Here is a 12,596-nt window from a genome sequence, read left to right as displayed (position 1 = left end):
CCACCGGGGATGCACCTCCCCCAATAAGGAAAGCCGCAAATTTGATGCAGCAGGCAAGAGAGTGGCAACTCAAGCTGCAAATTGTTGGAGAATAGCAAACTCCCTGGCTCTTTTAGCCAGGTACAATAGGGCCCATTGGGACGAAATGCAGGAGTTCCTGCAATACCGCCCACCGGAACACCAAAAAAGGGCACAGAGGGTAGTTGCAGAAGGACAAGTCTCCAACAACCAGATTAGATCCGCCCTAGATGCAGCAGACATCTCAGCTTGGAGTATAAACACTAGCGTAATTATCAGGAGGCATGCTTGGTTGCAGTCTTCAGGGTTCAGACCTGAGATACAGTAAGCTGTCCTTAATATTCTGTTTAATAAACATCAGTTATTTGGATCAGAGGTGAAAACCACCATAGAAAAAAAAAAAAGACTCTGACACAGCTAAGGCCACGGGTGCCCTTTACGCAACACCGGTCGGGGTACTCTTCGTAGACCCCACTTCAGAGGGGGTTTTAACCCCTCAACATCAGAAACCTCTACAGCCCACCAAAAGCAGGGACAGCAATCCTATAGAGGAAACCACTTTAGAGATGGGGGAAATCCACTGCCACAAGGGGGGCCTCCACCTCATCAAAGCAGTGACTTTGTCAGCATCTCCACGCAGCACGCATCTCCTGTGGGAGGAAGACTGGAACATTTCTACCATCAGCGGCACAAAATTACATCAGATCAATGGGTACTGTAAATTATCCACAATGGTTATTGCCTAGAACTCATCTCCACTCCACCAAATATTCCCCCCTAGCTCACACAGGCTCTCTCCACAACACCTCGTTTTGCTAAAACAAGAGGTACAATCACTTCTACTCAAAGGTGCAATAGAGATTGTACCTATAACTCAACAAGGGAAGAAGTATATTCTCTATACCTCCTCATACCAAAGAAAGATGGCACTCTTAGACCAATCCTCGATCTCAGACCCTTCAATCAATACACTCTCTCAGAGATTTACACACAGTCCCTCTTCAGGATGTCATTCCTTTACTACAAAAACAGGAGTACATGACAGCATTAGGTCTAACAAATGGTTACTTCCACATTCCTATACATCCAGCACACTGCAAATACTTAAGGTTTGTGATAGCAGGCAAGCACTACCAGTTCAAAGTGCTACCTTTTGGAGAAACAACAGCACCATACCATTGCAGCATACCTCAGAAGAGAACAAATAGATGTCTTTCCCTATCTGGACGACTGGCTCATAAAAGCCAGCACCATTCAAACCTCTCAACCGCACACACAGTACACAGTGGATACTCTATACAGTCGAGGGTTCACAATCGATTACCAGAAATCTGCAACCAGCGCAAATGCAACTGTAATCTGGAAGCAATTCTGAACACTCGGTCAACATTAGCTTACCAAACCCCCAGAGAATTCAAGCTTTCCACAATCTCATATCAGAGCTACAGTACAAGCAAACTTACGCAGTAAGGTTTATTATGAAACTCTTTGGAATGATGGCATCGTGCATAGCAATAGTGCCCATTGCACGTCTACACATGAGACCCATACAACAGTGTCTTTGACAGCAGTGGTTTCAGTCACAGGGTCAACTTCACGATCTAGTGTTGTTGGACCGCCAGACTTACAACTCTCTGCAATGGTGGAATAACACCAACTTATCAAAAGGGCGGCCATTTCTGGACCCTGTGCCACAGACCATAAGCACCACAGGTGCATCAATGACAGGTTGGGGAGCCCATCTCGACAATCTCACTATACAGGGAGAATGGGACTCAATCCAGGAGACTTATCACAATAACCACTTGGAATTGCTGGCAGTGTTCTTGGCACTCAAAGCATTCCAGCCACAGATCACACACAAGACAGACAACATGACAACAATGTATTATCTGCAAAAACAGGGGGACTCACTCATCCCAATTGTCCCTTTTAGCACAGACAGTTTGGAAATGGGCAACTCACAATTGTATTCAACTACTAGCAGAGTATATCCCAGGGATATACAACCAACTAGCGGCCCTCTTAAGCAGGACGCAGCAACAAATACACGAATGGGAGATTCATCCACAAGTAATTCAACACTACCTTCACATGTGGGGAACACCAAACACAGACCTTCTCACAACAAGCGAAAACACAAAATGCCCAAATTGGCATCCAGGTACCCACACCCTCGATCCAAGGGCAGTGCTCTATGGATCAACTGGTCAGGGATATTTGCTTACGCTCCCCCCTCCAGCTAATTCCATTTCTGGTCAACAAGGTCTGTCACACCTCCCTCACTATGATACTCATAGCCCCCACGTGGGCACGTCAACACTGTTGCACAATCCTGTTGGATCTATCTGTAGTACCACATCACAAGCTCCCAAACAGACCGGACCTATTGACTCAAAAACAGGGTCAGATCAGGCATCCCAATCCCAGTATGCTCAGCCTGGCCATTTGGCTCCTGACGTCATAGAGTCTGGATATCTACAGCTTCCGTCAGGGTGTATGGACATTCTAAAAGAAGCACCTAAGCCTACAACTAGACAGTGCTATGCAGCAAAAATGAAACATTTTGTATATTACTGTAAACCCCAAAACATTGATCCACTTAAAGCATTGGTACAGGATATTGTCTGTTATTTGCTTCACTTACAAAAATAAATCTTGCATATTCATCTATTAAAATTCATTTAACAGCAATATCAGCCTACCTCCAGAACAGACAACCTACCTCTCTTTTTAGAATTCTTGTCATAAAAGCTTTTATGGAAGGCCTTAAGAGTTATTCCAGCCAGAGCCTCACCAGCTCCTGCATGGACTCCTAACACTGTGCTCACAAGGCCTCATGGGGCCACCATTTGAACCCGTGAATTCTTGCCCTCTTCAGTTTCTCTCATGGAAAGTTGCTTTTCTAGTTGCAATTACTTCCTTAAGTAGAGGTCGTGAAATTCAAGCGTTCACTTTAGAAGAACCTTTCTTCCAAACAAACACAAAACTCCTACCCAAAGTGGTTTCACCATTTCACATCAATCAGATAGTAGGATTGCCAGTCTACTTTCCACAACCAGATTCAGTTGCTGAAAGAGCTCTTAAGTATTGTGTAGACAGAACAAAAGATTTCCGAAAATCTAAACAACGTTTTGTGGCTTTTCAGCAACCTCATAAGGGTAATCCTATTTCAAACCAAGGATTAGCTAGATGGATCGTAAAGCTAAAAGACAGTTACTAATAACTCCTAAAGCACGTTCTACCAGAAAGAAAGGAGCTTCTATGGCGTTCTTAGGAAATACACCAATGGCAGACACATACAAAGCAGCCACAAGGTCCACACCACATACCTTTACTAGGCACTACTGTGTGGATGTGCTATCTCGCCAACAAGCAAATGTTGGCCAAGCAGTGCTTAAAACACTATTTCAAACTACTCCAACTCCTACGGGCTAGCCACCGCTTATTTTAGGAGGGAACTGCTTTACGTCTATGCAAAGCATGTGTATCTGCAGCTACACATGCCAACGAACAGAAAATGTCACTTACCCAGTGTACATCTCTTCATGGCATGTAGTGCTGCAGATTCACATGCGCCCTCCCTCCTCCCCGGGAGCCTGCAGTCGTTGTGGTACTTTCTTATGTAAATATGTATATACAGTGCATGGGCATCTTCTTTACTTACTATACATATGTACATATACATTTCTTCACTCCTTACTTCACCCTCCTGTGGGAAACAACAGACTGTATTGCATGCTGTGGGTGCCTTAATGTCATTGGGACAGTACTGCATGCTGTGGGTGCCTTAATGTCATTAGGACAGTACTGCATGTTGTGGGTGCCTTACAGTCATTGGGGCGGAACTGCCCGCTGTGGGTGCCATACAGTCCTTGGGACGGTACTGCCCGCTGTGGAGTGCCATACAGTCCTTGGGACCGTACTGCACGCTGTGGGTGCCATACAGTCCTTGGGACGGTACTGCCCGCTGTGGGTGCCTTACAGTCCTTGGGACAGTACTGCATACTGTGAGTGCCTTACAGTCCTTGGGACAGTACTGCACGTTGTGGGTGCCTTAGTCCTTGGGACGGTACTGCCCGCTGTGGGTGCCTTACAGTCCTTGGGACGGTACTGCATGTTGTAGGTGCCTTAGTCATTGGGACGGTACTGCACGCTGTGGGTGCTTTACTGTCAATGGGACAGTACTGCACGCTGTGGATGACTTAATGTCATTGGGACAGTACTGCATGCTGTGGGTGCGTTAATGTCATTAGGACAGTACTGCACGCTGTGGGTGCCTTACAGTCATTGGGGCGGTACTGCACGCTGTGGGTGCCATACAGTCCTTGGGACTGTACTGCCCGCTGTGGGTGCCTTACAGTCCTTGGGACTGTACTGCACGCTGTGGGTGCCTTAATCATTGGGACAGTACTGCACGCTGTGGGTGCCTTCATGTCATTAGGACAGTACTGCACGCTGTGGGTGCCATACAGTCCTTGGGACAGTACTGCCCGCTGTGGGTGCCTTACAGTCCTTGGGACTGTACTGCCCGCTGTGGGTGCCTTACAGTCCTTGGGACAGTACTGCACTCTGTGGGTGCCTTCATGTCATTAGGACAGTACTGCACGCTGTGGGTGCTTTACAGTCATTAGGACAGTACTTCACAAGACATGTTCATAAGCATAGTTGAAGCTTTCGCCTGATTGGTGACTCTGGATACCAGGGAATGGTGCACTAACAGAAGTCTTAGCATTCGCTTATGCAGATCAATAATCTATTCTTATCGATGTTTTCTTTTGCAGAATTATTGATCATTTGCGAAAACAGCTGAAAGGTGCTTGGGAGCATGGACGTCATCTTTGTTTGCTACCAGGATATACAGGAAACCTTGCCAAGGTATTGTACACTGTGTTGTTAGGCTTCAGGTGAAACTAAGTGAGAGCTCGACTGTGAAGCTCATTCATATTCAGTGCGTCCTGTGTATCTGTGAAGACGCTTCACAACCTACAAGAAGATCAGACAGCATTACTCTGATTAATAGAGATGAAATGATCTGCCAACCGAGGCAATGTTGTGCAGTATGTTGAAAATGAAGGTGAGATTAACCTATGACGCTGGGGGTAGGAGCAGAGGGCCCAGCTAGGGCATGCTGTATGTCCTCTGCTGCAGAGTGATGCAGCTGGACCGCTGTGCTAAGAACGAGGAAGAGGAGGCTGTGTAAGAGGCCCAGGTACTGCTGTACAGATCGAGGGAGAGGAGGCTGTGTAAAAGACCCAGGTACTGCTGTACAGAGTGCGGAATAGGAAGTTGTGTAAGAGGCCCAGGTACTGATGTACAGAGTGAGGAAGAGGAGGTTGTGTAAGAGGCCCAGGTACTGCTGTACAGAACGAGGGAGAGGAGGCTGTGTAAGAGGCCCAGGTACTGCTGTACAGAACGAGGAAGAGGAGGTTGTGTAAGAGGCCCAGGTACTCCTGTACAGAACGAGGAAGAGGAGGTTGTGTAAGAGGCCCAGGTACTCCTGTACAGAACGAGGAAGAGGAGGTTGTGTAAGAGGCCCGGGTACTGCTGTACAGAACGAGGAAGAGGAGGTTGTGTAAGAGGCCCAGGTTCTGCTGTTCAGAACGAGGAAGAGGAGGCTGTGTAAGAGACCCAGGTACTGCTGTACATAGGGAGGAAGAGGAGGCTGTGTAAGAGGCCCAGGTACTGCTGTACAGAGCGAGGAAGAGGAGGTTGTGTAAGAGGCCCAGGTACTGCTGTACAGAGCGAGGAAAAGGAGGTTGTGTAAGAGGCCCAGGTACTGCTGTACAGAACGAGGAAGAGGAGGTTGTGTAAGAGGCCCAGGTTCTGCTGTTCAGAACGAGGAAGAGGAGGTTGTGTAAGAGGCCCGGGTACTGCTGTACAGAACGAGGAAGAGGAGGCTGTGTAAGAGACCCGGGTACTGCTGTACAGAACGAGGAAGAGGAGGCTGTGTAAGAGACCCGGGTACTGCTGTACAGAACGAGGAAGAGGAGGCTGTGTAAGAGACCCAGGTACTGCTGTACAGAACGAGGAAGAGGAGGCTGTGTAAGAGACCCGGGTACTGCTGTACAGAACGAGGAAGAGGAGGTTGTGTAAGAGGCCCAGGTACTGCTGTACAGAACGAGGAAGAGGAGGCTGTGTAAGAGACCCAGGTACTGCTGTACAGAGTGAGGAAGAGGAGGTTGTGTAAGAGGCCCAGGTACAGCTGTACAGAACGAGGAAGAGGAGGCTGTGTAAGAGACTCGGGTACAGCTGTACAGAACGAGGAAGAGGAGGCTGTGTAAGAGACCCAGGTACTGCTGTACAGAACGAGGAAGAGGAGGCTGTGTAAGAGACCCGGGTACTGCTGTACAGAACGAGGAAGAGGAGGTTGTGTAAGAGGCCCAGGTACTGCTGTACAGAACGAGGAACAGGAGGCTCTGTAAGAGACCCAGGTACTGCTGTACAGAACGAGGAAGAGGAGGCTGTGTAAGAGACCCAGGTACTGCTGTACAGAGTGAGGAAGAGGAGGTTGTGTAAGAGGCCCAGGTACTGCTGTACAGAGGAGGAAGAGGAGGTTGTGTAAGAGGCCCAGGTACTGCTGTGTAAGAGACCCAGGTACTGCTGTACAGAACGAGGAAGAGGAGGCTGTGTAAGAGACCCAGATTCTGCTGTACAGAGTGAGGAAGAGGAGGTTGTGTAAGAGGCCCAGGTACTGCTGTACAGAGGAGGAAGATGAGGTTGTGTAAGAGGCCCAGGTACTGCTGTGTAAGAGGCCCAGGTACAGCTGTACAGAGTGAGGAAGAGGAGGCTGTGTAAGAGGTTTAGGTACTGCTGCAGAGAGTGCGGAATAGGAGGTTGTGTAAGAGGCCCAGGTACTGCTGTACAGAGTGAGGAAGAGGAGGCTGTGTAAGAGGCCCAGGTACTGCTGTACAGAACGAGGAAGAGGAGGCTGTGTAAGAGGCCCAGGTACTGCTGTACAGAACGAGGAAGAGGAGGTTGTGTAAGAGGGCCAGGTACTGCTGTACAGAACGAGGAAGAGGAGGTTGTGTAAGAGGCCCAGGTACTGCTGTACAGAGGGAGCAAGAGGAGGTTGTGTAAGAGGCCCAGGTACTGCTGTACAGAACGAGGAAGAGGAGGTTGTGTAAGAGGCCCAGGTACTGCTGTACAGAACGAGGAAGAGGAGGTTGTGTAAGAGGCCCTGGTACTGCTGTACAGAGTGAGGAAGAGGAGGTTGTATAAGAGGCTCAGGTACAGTATCATAGCGAAAGATTAACCCAACGTCTGTCAGAGTGAGACAGCCTTACTGGCTCGAATGATGTTGTAGTTGTCGGACACTAGGTTGAAAGGAACATAATACATGCGTGCGGGGAGAAATATATTTATTTATATTTTAAGACATGTAGTTGATGATTTCAGAGCAATGTGTGACTGCCAAGTATTCAGTAAAAGAGCTGCAGGTTGATTTGGCCCTGGATGGCGTAAACACGAGCAACATTTTGGGAGAGTAATAATAACATTTAAAGATGGCTTCTGTTCCGGCAGCACGTGGGTGCAGGTGGACGCGGATGGGCTTGCTTTTTGTTCACCTTCTGCACTTGTGGCAGACCCTGATTAAAGAGTGTGAGGGCCCTCTTAGCATGCTTGGTGTGGGTAACAAGAGTTGAACTGCCGGAGAGCAGAGGTACTACCCTCAGGATGGCAGCCAGCGAAAGAGTGTGTAGTTGTCACTCATTGTGGTCCAGGCCAGTAGGAGTGCAGGGGCGGGGCATTGCAGGGTCACCAAATTATATATTACAGGAGCAGACAAGGGGGCTCAGTCGATACAGACGTTTATTGCTCCCCTGTAATACTGGCTGTACGTCTCCCAGTTGTGACAGCTGCATTCTAAGTACAGAAGTATCCCTCATTTAGATAGCTAGTATTCTGCTGTAGCCCACTATCAGCCTTCAGTGCCCCATCCAAAGAATGCCCCTACGCCTACTTTCTTGAGTAGTATTCAGACCCTATCTTCATCGAGGGTGCTGTCGGAGATAGTCCCCGATGTTTCACTTCTCCTTGCTCCATAGTGCGTGGGCCGTGGACACCCACTGTCCTGTCCCCCCCGGATGCCCACCATCGCAGCCCCCGTTGGTTGGAGCAGGAGACTCTTTCCAGAGATCATTGGATGTGTTGGTGATTTGCCATCATTTCTGTTCCCGTCCAGTGCGATTGGACTCTCTCCTTTTGAGATTTGTCCAAGAGGCTGCCTGCTTGTTCCAGCAGTAAGAAAGGAGAATAAACAGTCATTCGAAAACAACAGAAGTGAAAAAAGGGCCCCTGGGGCTTGGACTTATCGAGCTCAGTGTGTGATAGCTCTTTAATCGGTAAGCCCCCAACCTCACCCCTTTTCTGAGCAGTTTTCAAGAAAAAGGAGCTAAGTGATTTCCAGTTCACCCCTGACCTGCTTAACCTCCCCTCCTAGCAGGTTAGCATGGGGGCCTCTCGCTCTTCAGTCTTCTGGAAGCCACACAGTGGATCTGTAGTCTAATTCACGTCACCCCTTGCTTTTGCAATATCAGCACTTCACGGTGGCTCTCCAGTGCACCTCATTCCAGAGAGGCTACCTTCATTCCTATTAAAGGAATAAAGTACTGTGACACTGGGCAGAGCCAGTATTGGGGAGGGGAGGGGGGGCAGAGCCAGCGGTGAGCAGGTCTGACACAGGTGGCAGTGGGCAGAGCAGTGGTTGGGGTTGGCATAGCCAGCGATGGCAGTTGGCAGGGCCAGCAGTGGGCAGAGGCAGTGGTGGACATCGAACACCGATCAATCAGTCAAGAGCACCTTGAGACCCTATGGGTGATTAGCCGCGCTCTACAAATCCTTGGTTGATTGATTCTGACGAGGACACAAGGTTAGCAAAACTCCCAAAAATGCTCCCAGGCAAGGGTGACAGCATCCCAGCCAGATCAGCTTGTCCTAGCATCAAGGCTCCTAAAGACTTTGAGGTTGCATACCTTAATTTCTGAAAGAGGTGTTTAAAATCTTTAAGGCGGTGAAAAGATGGTAAACACACAAATGATATGCTTCTGAGTGGCTTCGATCCCACAGCTGGAACCAGCAACCGGGATCCAGGGACAATATAACCTGTAAGAACATCACCCTACATCACCTAGTGGCAACACATCGCTGAACGCCCACTCATCAGCAATACCAGCTTATACCAGGGGTCAGGATAACAAAACAATATGTTCGATGGCATCTGTCGCTGTAGATACACATGGTCTGCATAGCTCGCCATCTGGTGTTGGGTCGGAGTGTTACAAGTTGTTTTTCTTCGAAGAAGTGTTTTCGAGTCACTGGACCGAGTGACTCCTCCTTCTGTGCTCATTGCGCATGGGCGTCGACTCCATCTTCGATTGTTTTCTTTCCGCCATCGGGTTCGGACGTGTTCCTGTCGCTCCGAGTTTCGGAACGGAAAGATAGCTGAAAACGGAAGATTTTCGACGGTATCGTTGCGATCCGGTTCGAGATAAACACATACGACGACGCATTGAACATCGAAGCGCTTCGGTGCCCTTCGGGGTAGATTTCGGCACACCGTCGGGGCCTAGTCGGCCCGACCGCGTGGAGAACAACGCCGATGGAACGGACCCCGTTTCGATTCTGCCCTGAATGCCACAACAAATATCCCTATACGGACCAACACTCGGTCTGTAACCTGTGCCTGTCACCCGAGCACAGCGAAGAATCCTGTGAGGCCTGTCGGGCGTTCCGGTCCCGAAAAACTCTGCGCGACCGTCGAGCGAGAAGACTGCAGATGGCGTCCACGCCAAAAGAGCATCGGCAGTTCGAGACAGAAGAGGAACAGGAGGAATCCTTTTCCATCCAGGATTCAGACTCCGACGAACTCGACAATACAAAAACTGTGAGTAAGACGTCGAGATCAGAAATTAAAAAAGGCAAAAAGGCCCAGGGGACGCCACTGCCAACCGGCCATGGCTCAACCCAAATTCACGGTGACCAACAATCGGCACCGAAAAAGGCCCATTCAGTGTCGAGATCGTCCGACTCCGGTCGAGACACCGGCACGCAGCCTCCTCGGGACCGAGAGAGTGCTAAAGAGAAGCATCGACACCGAGAGTTCGGTGTCGACACGGATCGACGCCGCGACAGTGGCGCCGAAGACCATAGAGGCCAAGATTTTTCGGCACAGAAGAAGAGGAAGGTTACCTCTGAGCCGAAAAAACAAACAACAGGGTTTTCGGAGCCGAAAAAAGCACCAACAGACCCAGTTTCAGGCTCCTATACTGAAGAACATTCTATGTCTTCACAAATGAAAAGACACAGATTCGAACAAGAACTGCAATCCACTGAAGTGGATCACACGCAAAAGCGTATCTTTATTCAGCAGGGGACAGGGAAGATCAGTACCCTTCCACCTGTAAAAAGAAAGAGAACACTTCAGTTTGGAGCACGAGAGGCTCCTCAGCAACAAACAGCAAAGACGGTAACACCTCCTCCCTCGCCTCCACCTGTAACTCCAGCTTTGCCAACTTACACCCGTCACATTCGCCAGCTCACACCGCCATGAGCCACGACGACCAAGATCAAGACGCGTGGGACTTGTACGATGCACCAGTGTCTGATAACAGCCCAGACACATACCCAACTAGGCCATCACCACCTGAGGACAGCACAGCCTATTCACAAGTGGTGGCTAGAGTAGCTCAGTTCCATAATGTGGAACTACACTCTGAACAAGTAGAGGATGACTTTTTATTTAACACCCTCTCCTCCACCCACAGCTCCTACCAAAGCCTGCCTATGCTCCCAGGCATGCTACGCCATGCAAAGGAGATCTTCAAGGAGCCAGTTAAAAGTAGGGCAGTAACGCCTAGAGAGGACAAAAAGTATAAGGCGCCTCCTACGGACCCTGTATTCATCACCTCTCAGCTGCCACCAGATTCTGTGGTGGTAGGGGCTGCCAGAAAACGGGCAAATTCACACACTTCTGGGGATGCACCTCCCCCAGATAAAGAAAGCAGAAAGTTCGATGCAGCCGGGAAGAGGGTCGCTGTCCAGGCAGCAAACCAGTGGCGCATCGCAAACTCACAAGCGCTGCTAGCGCGATACGACAGAGCCCACTGGGATGAGATGCAGCATCTCATTGAACATCTCCCAAAAGATCTACAAAAAAAGAGCAAAACAGGTTGTTGAGGAGGGTCAAAACATCTCCAACAATCAAATACGCTCCTCTATGGATGCAGCAGACACGGCCGCAAGGACCATTAATACGTCGGTTACCATCCGTAGGCACGCTTGGCTCAGAACGTCTGGATTCAAGCCAGAAATTCAGCAGGCAGTACTTAACATGCCAGTAAACGAAAAACTTCTGTTCGGTCCGGAGGTCGACACAGCCATAGAAAAGCTCAAAAAGGACACTGACACTGCCAAGGCCATGGGTGCACTCTACTCCCCGCAGAGCAGAGGATCTTATACCACCTTCCGCAAAACACCTTTTAGAGGAGGGTTTCGGGGTCAGGCCACACAAGCCAGTACCTCACAGTCCGCACCGTCCACCTACCAGGGACAGTACAGGGGAGGCTTTCGGGGCCAGTATAGAGGAGGGCAATTCCCTAGGAATAGAGGAAGATTTCAAAGCCCCAAAACCACTACCAACAAGCAGTGACTCACACGTCACTCACCCCCCCCACACAACACCAGTGGGGGGAAGGATAGGTCAATATTACGAAGCATGGGAGGAAATAACTACAGACACATGGGTCCTAGCAATTATCCAACATGGTTATTGCATAGAATTCCTGCAATTCCCTCCAGACATACCACCAAAATCACAAAAGTTATCAAAACACCATTCACAGCTTCTAGAGATAGAAGTTCAAGCACTACTGCAAAAAAATGCAATAGAATTAGTACCAAGCACACAAATAAACACAGGAGTTTATTCACTGTACTTCTTGATACCAAAAAAGGACAAAACACTGAGACCAATTCTAGACCTCAGAGTAGTAAACACATTCATCAAATCAGACCACTTTCACATGGTCACGCTACAAGAGGTGTTACCATTGCTCAAAAAACACAACTACATGACAACCCTAGACCTCAAAGACGCATATTTCCATATACCGATACATCAATCACACAGAAAATATCTAAGGTTTGTATTCAAAAGAATACATTACCAATTCAAAGTATTGCCTTTCGGTTTAACAACCGCTCCAAGGGTATTCACAAAATGCCTAGCAGTAGTCGCTGCACACATCAGAAGGCAGCAAATACATGTATTCCCGTATCTAGACGACTGGCTAATCAAAACCAGTTCGCTCATACAATGCTCAAACCACACAAATCAAGTCATACAAACCCTCTACAAACTAGGGTTCACCGTCAACTTTGCAAAATCCAACATTCAGCCAAGCAAAGTACAGCAATATCTAGGAGCCATAATAGACACGACAAAAGGAGTAGCAACGCCAACTCCACAAAGAATTCACAATTTCAACAGAGTCATTCAACACATGTCTCCAAATCAAACAATACAAGCAAGAACAATACTACAGCTCCTAGGCATGATGTCCTCCTGCATAGCCATT

The 12,596-nt window shown here is 48.8% G+C and overlaps 1 protein-coding gene across 1 annotated transcript in view; it reads left to right on the top strand.

The window, feature by feature from the left end:
• KATNBL1 (katanin regulatory subunit B1 like 1) overlaps positions 1-12,596 on the top strand; it is an 86,332-nt gene that overhangs the window by 59,332 nt on the left and 14,404 nt on the right. Inside the window, exon 9 of the mRNA XM_069209153.1 lies at positions 4,803-4,896. Coding sequence (XP_069065254.1) covers positions 4,803-4,896 — 94 coding nt within the window. The remainder of the gene's footprint in view (positions 1-4,802; positions 4,897-12,596) is intronic.

This window comes from Pleurodeles waltl, chromosome 9, assembly GCF_031143425.1.
Source record: "Pleurodeles waltl isolate 20211129_DDA chromosome 9, aPleWal1.hap1.20221129, whole genome shotgun sequence".
Taxonomy (NCBI): domain Eukaryota; kingdom Metazoa; phylum Chordata; class Amphibia; order Caudata; family Salamandridae; genus Pleurodeles; species Pleurodeles waltl.
Note: the sequence above shows the minus strand (reverse complement) of the source record. Positions and strands in the feature narration are given on the sequence as shown.